The sequence below is a fragment of the Salvelinus fontinalis genome, chromosome 5 (assembly GCF_029448725.1).
Source record: "Salvelinus fontinalis isolate EN_2023a chromosome 5, ASM2944872v1, whole genome shotgun sequence".
Taxonomy (NCBI): Eukaryota; Metazoa; Chordata; class Actinopteri; order Salmoniformes; family Salmonidae; genus Salvelinus; species Salvelinus fontinalis.
Window position 1 is genome coordinate 41,397,391 of NC_074669.1, and position 14,633 is coordinate 41,412,023.

The window sequence follows — 14,633 nt, forward strand, 5'->3', positions numbered from 1 at the left end:
ACCAGACAAGGGGTTTGGTGAATCTTTGATAGAGCTCAGAGCATCACCACTCTGCAGCCACTGATTCAAGGGGTCAAGTCCTCATGTGGATCATACTGATAAGTGTACTAATAAGTCATACGGCTCTGACTTAGAATACGTGGACAACTACAAATACCTAGGTGTCTGGTTAGACTGTAAACTCTCCTTCCAGACTCACATTAAGCATCTCCAATCCAAAATTAAATCTAGAATCCGCAACAAAACATCCTTCACTCATGCTGCCAAACATACCCTCGTAAAACTGACCATCCTACCGATCCTCGACTTCGGTGATGTCATCTATAAAATAGCCTCCAACACTCTACTCAACAAACTGGATGCAGTCTATCACAGTGCCATCCGTTTTGTCACCAAAGCCCCATACACTACCCACCATTGCTACCTGTACGTTCTCATTGGTTGGCCCTCGCTTCATAATCGTCGCCAAACCCACTGGCTACAGGTTATCTACAAGTTTCTGCTAGGTAAAGCCCCGCCTTATCTCAGCTCACTGGTCACCATAGCAGCACCCACTCGTAGCATGCGCTCCAGCAGGTATATCTCACTGGTCACCCCCAAAGCCAATTCCTCCTTTGGTCGTCTTTCCTTCCAGTTCTCTGCTGCCAATGACTGGAACGAACTGCAAAACTCTCTGAAGCTGGAAACACCTATCTCCCTCACTAGCTTTAAGCAGCAGCTGTCAGAGCAGCTCACAGATTACTGCACCTGTACATAGCCTATCTATAATTTAGCCCAAGCAACTACCTCTTCCCCTACTGTATTTCTTTCTTTCTTTTGCTCCTTTGCACCCCATTATTTCTATTTCTACTTTGCACATTCTTCCACTGTAAATCTACCATTCCAGTGTTTTACTTGCTATATTGTATTTACTTTGCCACCATGGCCTTTTTTTGCCTTTACCTCCCTTATCTCACCTCATTTGCTCACATTGTATATAGACTTATTTTTCTACTGTATTATTGACTATGTTTTGTTTATTCCATGTGTAACTCTGTGTTGTATGTGTCGAATTGCTATGCTTTATCTTGGCCAGGTCGCAGTTGCAAATGAGAACTTGTTCTCAACTAGCCTACCTGGTTAAATAAAGGTTAAATACAAATATATATATAAAAACAAATACACACACACCCTCCCCTCTACTCTGCCAACTCACATGCAGGGACACATATATATACACACCCACCCACCCACCCACACACTCCCACTGGTATGTCAGGTTGTGAATCACAGAGAACGGCAGGTCCAGGGGCCCTTATGAGGAGTGACTCAGTCCCTGCAGAAGGATTACAACTAAGGAATCTATTACTAGTTGTGTTATTACTGTATAGCCACTTGACTGAAATATTGTAGAATACCATCAGGGCACAGGCTTGTGTTTAGTTTAGTTTTGTGTGGATGAGGGTGTGCATTGACGTGAGAGGTTTTATAATGGTGTGTAGTGCTCATTCACTGAGAGATTCCCACACTTCACTTCAGGTAGCTACAGACACAGTAGGCTCTCTGCTCTCTTCCAACCAGCACATGTCCAGACAGATAAAGATGGAATTGTCTTTTAGCATCCCTCCCTCTGGTCTCTCTCCTTCTCTTTTTTCAGAGAGAGAGAAGTCCAGACCTGTCAGCAGCATACAACTCTAGCTAGACGTCCTTCAGACTTCTCCATCTCCCCCTCTGTCTTTCTCCAAGGCCAGTACATCTATTCTTTAATGCCCCCACCATTAAATCTCCCCTAAGATACCAGAGAATGGAGCCTCCTAGCTGCTCCTCCTACCCCCCCAAACAATCAACCAGCTTGCATCTCTTCGTTAAAACAACTTAATTTAGTGGCGGAGGGTGACTCCAATCACTAGCCTTCGTTTTTTTTGTCTTCCGCACAGTTAATGTCAAGATGCCTGTACCTGCAGTCAGACTGAAAACAGTCAAGAATATATTTTTGCTGTGGTTTAACAGTAGATTAATGTTAGATGACAATAACAATGGTTCTTTTTTTGATTCTCTACTTCAGAAGAATGCAACACCTTTGACCCTTTGCTAAGCCCCGCCCCCCTTGGTTACTGTGGGTACAGTCAATTCTGTACTTACCATTTACTATTATTTATAAGCTAACGCCAGGTAAATAGTGTACTTAAAGGGCTGATTTCCTGTGTATCCCTATTACATGTCCCTATGTGAAAGACCATCCTGTGTGGAGTACGGTATAATCAGTCCACTCTCCCCTTACCCTGTCACTGAGAACAATATGATCCTAGGTAGTGGGGTGCCAGGCGTCCATTTGAGACTAGCTGCATCGTGTCAATGACGGAATATCTCCCTGTCCACTTCTTTATTTATTTACCCGATGGAGGAATGTGGGATAAAGAGAGAGGAGGAGTGGCATGGAATCCTAATTGAGAGCTGTGCCTTCATCAGAAGGTTAATTCTATATCTCTTCTTGTCATGTTCTCCCTTTTCTCTCACTTTCTCTTCCTCTCTCACGCTTTCCCCACACCTCCGTGCCTCTCTCTTCTCTCTCCTCTTCTCTTTCTCTCCTCTTCTCTTCTCTTGTCTTCTCTCTCTCTCTCCTCTTCTCAGTCTCTATTATGCTTTCTCGCTCTCTCACTCTCTCCATCCCTGCTGTATCCCTGGGTGGTAGTGTATTACTATATAGTCTGATTAGCATGAAGATAATGAGAACTTGAGAAGGCTATAGTGTTGGTATGAGAAAGATGGAGGGTTGGAGTAATATGGAGCAAGGTTGAGGGTTGGAGTAATATGGAGCAAGGTTGAGGGTTGGAGTACTATGGAACACGGTTGCGGGTTGGAGTACTATGGAACACGGTTGAGGGTTGGAGTAATATGGAACAAGGTTGAGGGTTGGAGTAATATGGAACACAGTTGAGGGTTGGAGTAATATGGAACACGGTTGAGGGTTGGAGTAATATGGAACACGGTTGAGGGTTGGAGTAATATGGAACATGTTTGAGGGTTGGAGTAATATGGAGCAAAGTTGAGGGTTGGAGTAATATGGAACACGGTTGAGGGTTGGATTAATATGGAACACGGTTGAGGGTTGGATTGATATGGAACACGGTTGAGGGTTGGATTAATATGGAACACGGTTGAGGGTTGGAGTAATATGGAACACGGTTGAGGGTTGGAGTAATATGGAACACGGTTGAGGGTTGGAGTAATATGGAACACGGTTGAGGGTTGGAGTAATATGGAACACGGTTGAGGGTTGGAGTAATATGGAACACGGTTGAGGGTTGGAGTAATATGGAACACGGTTGAGGGTTGGAGTAATATGGAACACGGTTGAGGGTTGGAGTAATATGGAACACGGTTGAGGGTTGGAGTAATATGAAACACGGTTGAGGGTTGGATTAATATGAAACAAGGTTGAGGGTTGGAGTAATATGGAACAGGGCTGAGGGTTGGAGTGGAGTTGGAGTAATATGAAACAAGGCTGGGGGTTGGAGTGGAGTTGGAGTAATATGAAACAAGGCTGGGGGTTGGAGTGGAGTGGAGTAATATGGAACAATGCTGAGGGTTGGAGTGGAGTTGGAGTAATATGGAACAAGGCTGAGGGTTGGAGTGGAGTTGGAGTAATATGGAACAAGGCTGGGGGTTGGAGTGGAGTTGGAGTAATATGGAACAAGGCTGGGGGTTGGAGTGGAGTTGGAGTAATATGGAACAAGGCTGGGGGTTGGAGTGGAGTTGGAGTAATATGGAACAATGTTGGACTCCATTTCAGTTGCTGAATGCTTTCCTACAATATGGACTTTCAGGTCGCCTCCCGGTGCAGGTTATGAGAAAGTTGTGAGTAAAATATGGTAAACTGTGATGGTACTCTCTGTCTGTGTGTTTCCAGACCCAGAGAAGGACACTGGAGAGCCGGGGGGGAACGGGATGTCCCAGGGGATACTGAGCAGTCAGCACCTCTACCCCTGTCCTGTATGTGGCAAGGTGTTTGGCAGACAGCAGACCCTGTCCAGACACCTGTCTCTACACACAGGTGAGTCCACTAACACACACTCCCTTTCAATCTCTACGTACACGTCCCTGTGTGTGTTGTGACATATCTTGTCAACGTTCCCTTGGCGTGTGTGTGACTGTGTGTGTAATACCCTGTAAAAAGTAAATAAGGTTTACTAGACTGGATTACCCTCTCCTTTAAAGAGATTACCACCATGATTAGTCTCAGTGGGAAAACTGCCCGCCTAATTACCAAGCCAGAAGGCTGCTCTGCATCCCAGTACACACACTGGACACAATGGACACACAAACATGGACAGACGAAATACCGGATGCACACACACATTTATTTATTTGTTTATTTATGTATTTATTTAAATAAATATATACACACACACACTGAGTGGATGGATTCATGCACACACAGTTACAGTAGGTGTACATACAGAGTGTAACCGCAATGGGGCCATACCGTATCTGATGCAAAACCACATACTACTGTGTCTGTACATGCTTTTATGCATATTAATACATTTACATACATATATATACATGAAGACATATTAATACACATAAATACATACACTGAGTGGACAGAACATTAAGGACACCTTCTTAATATTGAGTTCCACCCCCCCTGTTACCCTCAGAACAGACTCAATTTGTTAGGGCATGGGCTCTACAAGGTGTCGAAAGAGTTCCACATGGATGCTGACCCATGTTGACCCCAATGCTTCTCACAGTTGTGTCAAGTTGGCTAGATGTCCTTTGGATGGTGGACCATTCTTGATACAGACGGGAAACTGTTCAGCGTGAAAAACCCAGCAGCGTTGCAGTTCTTAACGAAAACCGGTGCGCCTGGCACCTACTACCATACCCTGTTCAAAGGCACTTCAATCTTTTTTCTTGATCCTACACCCTCTGAATGGCACATATACAATCTGTCTCAATTGTCTCAAGGTTAAAAATCCTTCTTTAATCTGTCTCCTCCCCTTCATCTACACTGATTGAAGTGAATTTAACAGGTGACATCGATAAGAGATCATAGCTTTCACCTGGTCAGTCTGTCATGGAAAGAGCAGGTGTTCATAATGTTTTGTACACTCAGTGTATAAATACATGTAAATACATGTGAACACAGCACACACTACCGTCTAAGCGATCCATTGGATGAGAGATCCAAACAGAGGTCCTGACTCAGTGGTTCAGATCAGAGATCTCCACTCCCCTGGCATTACCACCAGTCTAAGAAGGGTCATTGCTGTAAAAGATCATGCATTCTCAATTTTAATTTTATTTAAATTGGTCTTTTTAATGCACCCACATTTATGTAAAAACTTACATATTCTTATGCATGAAAGCGCATGGTCCACACACACTAATACAAAACACGCACGCGCGAACACACTCTGACACACACACTCCCCCTGTGAGTGGGTTGTTTGGCTGAGAACAGCTTGGGCACACCACAGAGAGCAGAAACGGGGGCATATGTCATCATGATGGTTGTTTTTGGTTTACCCGGGCCACAAAGGTTCCCTGGCTTCATGTCCTCGGGCAAAATGTGTGTGTGTGTGTGTGCGTTAGTTAGTAGCTGACGTCATAGGATTTGCGTGTGTGTTTTTTGTTTGTGTAGTCCACTAAGCAGACATTCTCATGCAGGGAGACGTACTCATTGTATTTGTGTATACGTGATGTGTACGCATGTTGTTTGTGTAGTCCACTAAGCAGACATTCTCATGCAGGGGGACGTACTCATTGTATTTGTGTATACGTGATGTGTACGCATGTTGTTTGTGTAGTCCACTAAGCAGACATTCTCAAGCAGGAGGACGTACTCATTGTATTTGTGATGTGTACGCATGTTGTTTGCGTACATACTTGTGCCTGCGTGCGCTTTGTATATGACGTGCGTATTACGCGTAAGTGTGTGTACGAATGTGTGTCCCCATGTGTCTCTGTAGACCCATCTCTCGCTCTCTCTGACATTGTGTCTGTCCGTCCGTCTGTCCTTCCAGAGGAGCGAAAGTATACGTGTCACCTGTGTCCTTATGCAGCCAAGTGCAAAGCCAACCTCAACCAGCACCTGACCATCCACTCTGTCAAGCTGGTCAGCACCGACGCAGAGCAGATGGTCAGCGCCGTCACCACCGCTGAGGGACGAGACGGGAGGACCTTCCCCTATTACTACAGGTGCTGCTACGCTGAATGAAAGAAATACTCCTAAGAAACATTGAATGGGCCAGATACACCATTTTGGATTTCTACTAGAGTCTGGTCGACGCACCTGTTCTCAGAGCAGTAGTCACAAGAACTATCCCTGTACTAATGTACACAGACCCATAATAAAGGTCTGCCCCTATAGTTTTTGGCGAGTACATGTTCATCCATAGCAGGCGTCAAAGATCTAACTTCTCACAACCACAGAAACTAGACTGTTTGACAATGTGTGTACAGAAGATCTAGCCGTATAAAGACTGACACATGCAATTTACTGATTCCATAAATTGGGGTCAGTATCAGTAATGTAAACCATGGACTGTACATGACTGACCTATTTCTTTACCAGTCTGAGGTCAGGCTTTGGGGTTTGATTGGGAATTAATGATGTCCTCTCCCCTCTATAACCTGGTCTGAGGTCAGGCTTTGGGAATTAATGATGTCCTCTTCCCTCTATAACCTGGTCTGAGGTCAGCCTTTAGGGTTTGATTAGGAATGAATTATTTATTCTCGCCTCTATAACCTGGTCTGAGATCAGCATTTGGTCTATGTTCAATACCTCTCTCCTTTCCCCCTCTAGCTGTGACCTGTTCTGAGATCAGTGTTTAACCCATCCCTCCCTCTTCCTGTCCATCCAGCTGCCATGCGTGTGGTTTCCAGACGGGGCTGAACGCCCAGTTCGTCAGCCACATGTCTCTCCACGTGGACAAGGAGCAGTGGATGTTCTCTCTGTGCTGCAGCGCCTGTGACTACGTCTGTGTGGAGGAGAGTGACATGAAGTCCCACGTCAGTCACGGACACACAGGTAGATCATCTGTCGTCTGCTCAGGCATGTATTGTATGGAGAGGGGACTTTAGTCCACCTCTTGTCCCTGGGGGCAGCAATAGGACCAAGTCAGCTTGTACAACCAACTTGATGGCATTTCTTTTCCAGCTGAACTTGGTTTTGCTGCTGTCGTTCCAAATTGTATTGATTCCCTTCCTGAAGCGTGTATCTATCTGCTGGCTCGGACTCATGGGTTTTAAAGCGCTGTTTTGGTGTAAGGATAGGCTAGAAAGAGGGCGTTTATACAATTTCTTACACCCAGACTATACCTTTTAAATCCATGAGGAGGACTGGAAAAGTCTACACCTCGGCTCGTAGCCAAACAATTCAAACAATGTATTAAAGCTTTCTGAAGAGACGGTACCAACCTTCCAGAATGACTGTCAGATCAGCTGTAACATGTTATTGGTAGGGAGCTGTTGGGGGAGTGTTGCAGATTGTGGTGCTACTGCTGACTGCTCAGAGTAGAAACGGCTAGTTTAGTTTACAGCCATTTATAGTAGAGGGAACCAACATGTTCAGTCTCAACACACAGAAGTGACAATAAAGTAAAGCTTCATAAAACGAGTCCCTTCCCGGGAGAGAGAGGAGACTGTAACTCTGTAAACTCCCCAAACAGAAACAACTTCTGCTTTGAATAATAAAACATGTAGATTATTTTCCCTCCCTCGACCTTCCCTGGACTTTTTAAAGCCACTGGTCCAAAACCCAGCCTGTCAATATATTTTTTCGGTCCGTAGCGGCTTTGTCCGGTTTATCGTCCGACGCGGTTGCCCGTCTTGTCCTTCCATGGCAGTGTGTGTGTGTGGGATTGTCCGGTAGTGTTGCAGACAGCTGAGGGGTCCTCACGGAGTCCGGGGAGCGACCTTGTTTATCTACGATGGCTGCCCCTTATCGTGCCTGAGGGGAAAAAATCAATAGGCCCTCTGGTCCTTCAGAGGCAGGCCAGGGTTCACACACACACACATTCTTACCCTCACTCACACAGACACAGAGTGGTGAGTCTATATCGAAGCTTGGCATTTAGGCTAGCCTCCATAGCAAACATGGCTGCTGAAAACACACCACATTGGGGCTGTAGAAAAGACTGCTGGGTGTTATTTGTCAGCTGATAGTGTTTGGACACCACATCTCCCCCAGCCAGGCTCCAGACAGACATGCAAACGGCTGAACTCAGCAGGTGTTACGTCTGAAGCTGGCCCTCGCTAAGATGTGTGTCAGCCACATGGGCAAGGGGTCAGACTGGTGGCCCCACAGCAGGGAGCCTGGCTGCTGCTAGGGATAGGAACAGGACAGAGATACTGTGTGGTGGTACAGTAGGAACAGGACAGAGATACTGTGTGGTGGTACAGTAAGAACAGGACAGAGATACTGTGTGGTGGTACAGTAAGAACAGGACAGAGATACTGTGTGGTGGTACAGTAGGAACAGGACAGAGATACTGTGTGGTGGTACAGTAGGAACAGGACAGAGATACTGTGTGTGTGGTACAGTAAGAACAGGACAGAGATACTGTGGGGTGGTACAGTAGGAACAGGACAGAGATACTGTGTGTGTGGTACAGTAAGAACAGGACAGAGATACTGTGTGGTGGTACAGTAGGAACAGGACAGAGATACTGTGTGTGGTACAGTAAGAACAGGACAGAGATACTGTGTGGTGGTACAGTAGGAACAGGACAGAGATACTGTGTGGTGGTACAGTAAGAACAGGACAGAGATACTGTGTGGTGGTACAGTAGGAACAGGACAGAGATACTGTGTGGTGGTACAGTAAGAACAGGACAGAGATACTGTGTGGTGGTACAGTAGGAACAGGACAGAGATACTGTGTGGTGGTACAGTAGGAACAGGACAGAGATACTGTGGGGTGGTACAGTAGGAACAGGACAGAGATACTGTGTGGTGGTACAGTAGGAACAGGACAGAGATACTGTGTGGTGGTACAGTAGGAACAGGACAGAGATACTGTGTGGTGGTACAGTAGGAACAGGACAGAGATACTGTGTGGTGGTACAGTAGGAACAGGACAGAGATACTGTGTGGTGGTACAGTAGGAACAGGACAGAGATACTGTGTGGTGGTACAGTAGGAACAGGACAGAGATACTGTGTGGTGGTACAGTAGGAACAGGACAGAGATACTGTGTGGTGGTACAGTAGGAACAGGACAGAGATACTGTGTGGTGGTACAGTAGGAACAGGACAGAGATACTGTGTGGTGGTACAGTAGGAACAGGACAGAGATACTGTGTGGTGGTACAGTAGGAACAGGACAGAGATACTGTGTGGTGGTACAGTAAGAACAGGACAGAGATACTGTGTGGTGGTACAGTAGGAACAGGACAGAGATACTGTGTGGTGGTGGTACAGTAAGAACAGGACAGAGATACTGTGTGGTGGTACAGTAAGAACAGGACAGAGATACTGTGTGGTGGTACAGTAGGAACAGGACAGAGATACTGTGTGGTGGTGGTACAGTAGGAACAGGACAGAGATACTGTGTGGTGGTACAGTAAGAACAGGACAGAGATACTGTGTGGTGGTACAGTAGGAACAGGACAGAGATACTGTGTGTGTGGTGGTACAGTAGGAACAGGACAGAGATACTGTGTGGTGGTACAGTAGGAACAGGACAGAGATACTGTGTGGTGGTACAGTAGGAACAGGACAGAGATACTGTGTGGTGGTGGTACAGTAGGAACAGGACAGAGATACTGTGTGTGTGTGTGGTACAGTAGGAACAGGACAGAGATACTGTGTGTGTGTGTGGTACAGTAGGAACAGGACAGAGATACTGTGTGGTGGTACAGTAGGAACAGGACAGAGATACTGTGTGGTGGTACAGTAGGAACAGGACAGAGATACTGTGTGTGTGGTACAGTAGGAACAGGACAGAGATACTGTGTGTGTGGTACAGTAGGAACAGGACAGAGATACTGTGTGTGTGTGGTACAGTAGGAACAGGACAGAGATACTGTGTGTGTGTGGTACAGTAGGAACAGGACAGAGATACTGTGTGTGTGTGTGTGGTACAGTAGGAACAGGACAGAGATACTGTGTGGTGGTACAGTAGGAACAGGACAGAGATACTGTGTGGTGGTACAGTAGGAACAGGACAGAGATACTGTGTGGTGGTACAGTAGGAACAGGACAGAGATACTGTGTGGTGGTACAGTAGGAACAGGACAGAGATACTGTGTGTGTGGTGGTACAGTAGGAACAGGACAGAGATACTGTGTGGTGGTACAGTAGGAACAGGACAGAGATACTGTGTGGTGGTACAGTAGGAACAGGACAGAGATACTGTGTGGTGGTGGTACAGTAGGAACAGGACAGAGATACTGTGTGTGTGTGGTACAGTAGGAACAGGACAGAGATACTGTGTGTGTGTGTGGTACAGTAGGAACAGGACAGAGATACTGTGTGGTGGTACAGTAGGAACAGGACAGAGATACTGTGTGGTGGTACAGTAGGAACAGGACAGAGATACTGTGTGGTGGTACAGTAGGAACAGGACAGAGATACTGTGTGTGTGGTACAGTAGGAACAGGACAGAGATACTGTGTGTGTGGTACAGTAGGAACAGGACAGAGATACTGTGTGTGTGTGGTACAGTAGGAACAGGACAGAGATACTGTGTGTGTGTGTGGTACAGTAGGAACAGGACAGAGATACTGTGTGGTGGTACAGTAGGAACAGGACAGAGATACTGTGTGGTGGTACAGTAGGAACAGGACAGAGATACTGTGTGGTGGTACAGTAGGAACAGGACAGAGATACTGTGTGTGTGGTGGTACAGTAGGAACAGGACAGAGATACTGTGTGTGTGGTGGTACAGTAGGAACAGGACAGAGATACTGTGTGGTGGTACAGTAGGAACAGGTCAGAGATACTGTGTGGTGGTACAGTAGGAACAGGACAGAGATACTGTGTGGTGGTACAGTAGGAACAGGACAGAGATACTGTGTGGTGGTACAGTAAGAACAGGACAGAGATACTGTGTGTGTGGTACAGTAAGAACAGGACAGAGATACTGTGGGGTGGTACAGTAGGAACAGGACAGAGATACTGTGTGTGTGGTGGTACAGTAGGAACAGGACAGAGATACTGTGTGTGTGTGGTACAGTAGGAACAGGACAGAGATACTGTGTGGTGGTACAGTAGGAACAGGACAGAGATACTGTGTGTGTGGTGGTACAGTAGGAACAGGACAGAGATACATTCAATCTCCCAGATTCTGGTCCATTAGCAGATATTTATGCATCTGTAACTTTTTTCACTCATCATTATTCATGATTCATTCATGATTTTCCGTAATTGTAGAATCCACATTAATGTAGAAGCGTTCAGAAACATATTTTTTTTCTTTCTTACAATAAAACTGACTCTAATGACACAGTATATTATCTACCATTCATTTCTATTGGGCACAACAACCTGATACACAACCAAAACAAACTGCAAATACATCCAACAGGTTACTAGAGTCACATGCTTGATGTAGTCATTGCATGCTAGGAATATGGGACCAAATACTAAACTTTTAACTACTTCAATACACAGCGAATTTGTCTAAATACATATGACTGCTTCAAATGGGGGGACTAGATACATTAGGTGCTTTCATTTCTGAACGGTATGTATGAAAATACCCTCAAATAAAAGGTGACATTCTGTACTGTCGCATCATATAAAACGCTTGATCTCAAATTCAAAATGGTGGAGTATAGAGCCACCTTTAAAGTTTTTGCTTCACTGTCCAATCCGTAGGGGAGTGTAACACAAGTTTACAACGTTCTCCACCCTCATAAAAAGGGGGGTTTGAGTGCATTTAACTAAATACATGCTTCAATAGCATCTTGGACCTTGGAAAAAGAGCTAACAAGGAATATGCCAACAGGGATGATAAATGATGTGGTTTCCCACAAGGGACAAGTACTCTTTGAATGTTCAGAGCATAATGTACTCTATAGCTCCCTTAGATAGTGGAGTGGTGAGTCTCGTTTTGTCTTTAATCTACCTCTAGAGGTCTTCGGCGTTGAGAGAGATGGATACAATGGTATTTCACTCTCTGCTTTCTGCGTTTCTATACCTGCATTCTCTCATTCTCAAGGATGAACGTGTGTAGGCTATGCACAATATGTGTTTTTGAATGTGTCTGTGTAAATGCCTCTGTGTGTATGTGCCTGTGTCGTGTGTGCGCACACATACAAATGTGTGTGAGGTAGCTGGCGTCGGCCATTTCACAATCCATGGCAGCCAGCAGCCCTATACTCCTTCACCTCCCTCCCTCCCTCTCCTTCTCCCTGACTGAATGCCCTTTGTTGAGCTGTGCCCTGAGTTGCTCCCGCCATCTTAGCTCCCTTAGCCGTGACCCTCCTCCCCTCTTCTCTCTCTCTCTCATACTCTCTCTCTCTCTCTATCCCAGAGAAGTGCGGTCAAACACAGAGAGAGAGAAAAAAGAGAGATCAATAAAAGCATACTGGCTGTTGATTGGACTGGCAGCAGGGCTCCAGTCAGAGGACATGGCCCTGAAGCTGAGCCTGCCTGCCTGCAGTGTGTGTGATTTTCATTTTGTATTCAAGTGTGTGTGTGTGTGTGTGTGTGTGTGTGTGTGTGTGTGTGTGTGTGTGTGTGTGTAGTTTTGACTGTAGTTTAGTGCTTTTCCTCCTTTTATTGGGTTGAGGTACCCTGTCTAATGTTGAGAAACCAGTTATGATGACGGTGGCAGTGCTGGTAGTGACAGAATTGGGGTATATTACTTAATCATTCAGGAAGTGAAGTGAAATGTAATTACAATGGTACATTTTCTGAATTGGATGATGATGATTGTCACGATGATGACAATGCTGATGATGTTGATGATGATTGACTCTTGGCGTCTCTTCTTCCTAGGTCTGAACTCGCGGAGCCCCCTCAGTGAGACTAAGAGCACCTCCTCCTCCCTGTCGGCCCTCAGCGATTCGCTGAACAGCTCAGAGGGTGGAGAACTTACCCATGCCAATGAGGAGCTCAAGAACCTGCTGGCCCCTCCCTCCTCTGCAGGCAGCCAATCCAGCTCCAGCAGCCACTCGGGATCAGGAACTGAAGAGAAGTCTGAGAAAGGCAAGGAGTTCTGGGATGTATAGGCTGGAACATTATGTAGAACTACAGTTCATTTAATCTACTTACAATTCTGTATCCTTAAAGGCCCAATGCAGCCGTTTCTATCTCAATATCAAATCATTTCTGGGTAACAATAAGTACCTTGCTGTAATAGATTCCATTACAAATGTGCAAAAAACTACTTCTCAAGCAAGATTTTTGCTAGGACTGTCTGGGAGGGTTCTGAGTGGAGAGGGGAAAACTGAAAACTAGCTGTTATTGGCAGAGAGGTTTGGAACTCTCTTTGTTATTGGTCTATTAACTAATTGACCACCTGGTGATGTCACCATGAAAATCTGAAACTCCCGCTCATGCAAACCTGCTGGTTAGAAGGTTCTGTGTAGGTTGTATTTTCAACCAGCAGCTATCAGGAAATAACACTGATCACATCTTTTCATACTTTTACAGTATTAGTTTCATCAGCTGTTGTAGAATATGATATTAAACACAGAAAACAGAATTTTGACTGCACTGGGCCTTTAAAGAGATAGTGTAAGCCCACCCCTTTATCTACTTCCCCAGAGTCAGATGAACTCATGGATACCATGTGTACGTCTCTGCGTCCAGTATGCAGGAAGTTAGATGTAGTTTCGCATGCTATTGCTAACTAGCATTAGCGCAATGACTGGAAGTCTCCTCGAACAGCTAGCATGCAAAAGCACAGACTTTTTTCACATAAATTATGCAGTGACGTAAAGGTGTGTGTGATGTGTCCGTAATGTGAGGTAAAATACGAGCAATAATTTGAGCCACACACAAGGATATCACGGGGGTGATGTTTAATTTAGAGGACGAGGAACACTGCAGTCATGCTAACTCCCTCTCCCCTCCACCAGGCTTCGAGTGCGTCTTCTGCAACTTTGTGTGCAAGACGCGGACCATGTACGAGCGCCACCTCCAGATCCACCTGATCACGCGCATGTTCGAGTGCGACGTGTGCCACAAGTTCCTGAAGACGCCCGAGCAGCTGCTGGAGCACAAGAAGTGCCACACCGTCCCCACCGGAGGGCTCAAGTAAGGAAAGCAAGTACAGACAGAGGTTCCTACTCCACCACCCCCCCACCCTACCCTACCCCGACTCCTCCCTCACACACGTACAGACGCGCAGCCAGACGGTAACCCACTGACCGACTGACTATAGCATGCACATTAAGTATGTACATTAAGTCGAAAACACACGTGTAAGACCACATGCATAAACATAATACACACGCAGTCTGAACTGTAAATGTGTGCATGCATTCAGCCACACTTTCAAACTAGATGACGTCAACACACAGACACTGTCCAACACATTTGCATGCATAGGACATCTAGCTCACTGAAGCTATTAAGACATCCACAGAGTAAATATAAACCCCTATTACACTCACAGCCCTAGATACCAAACACTGTCCCCCTCTGACCCAATGCTCCTATACCCCTATAGGAGCCTCTGTTGTACTGTGT

The 14,633-nt window shown here is 45.7% G+C and overlaps 1 protein-coding gene across 1 annotated transcript; it reads left to right on the forward strand.

Annotated features, from left to right (window-relative positions):
* The first annotated feature begins 3,406 nt into the window (after window positions 1-3,406).
* On the forward strand, window positions 3,407-14,627 carry LOC129855595 (zinc finger protein 827-like). Its single transcript, XM_055923428.1, has 5 exons — window positions 3,407-4,033; window positions 6,012-6,186; window positions 6,852-7,018; window positions 12,936-13,145; window positions 14,021-14,627. The coding sequence occupies exons 1-5, from the start codon at window positions 3,862-3,864 to the stop codon at window positions 14,200-14,202; spliced, it is 906 nt and encodes a 301-aa protein (XP_055779403.1). The 5' UTR covers window positions 3,407-3,861; the 3' UTR covers window positions 14,203-14,627.
* The last annotated feature ends 6 nt before the right edge of the window (window positions 14,628-14,633 follow it).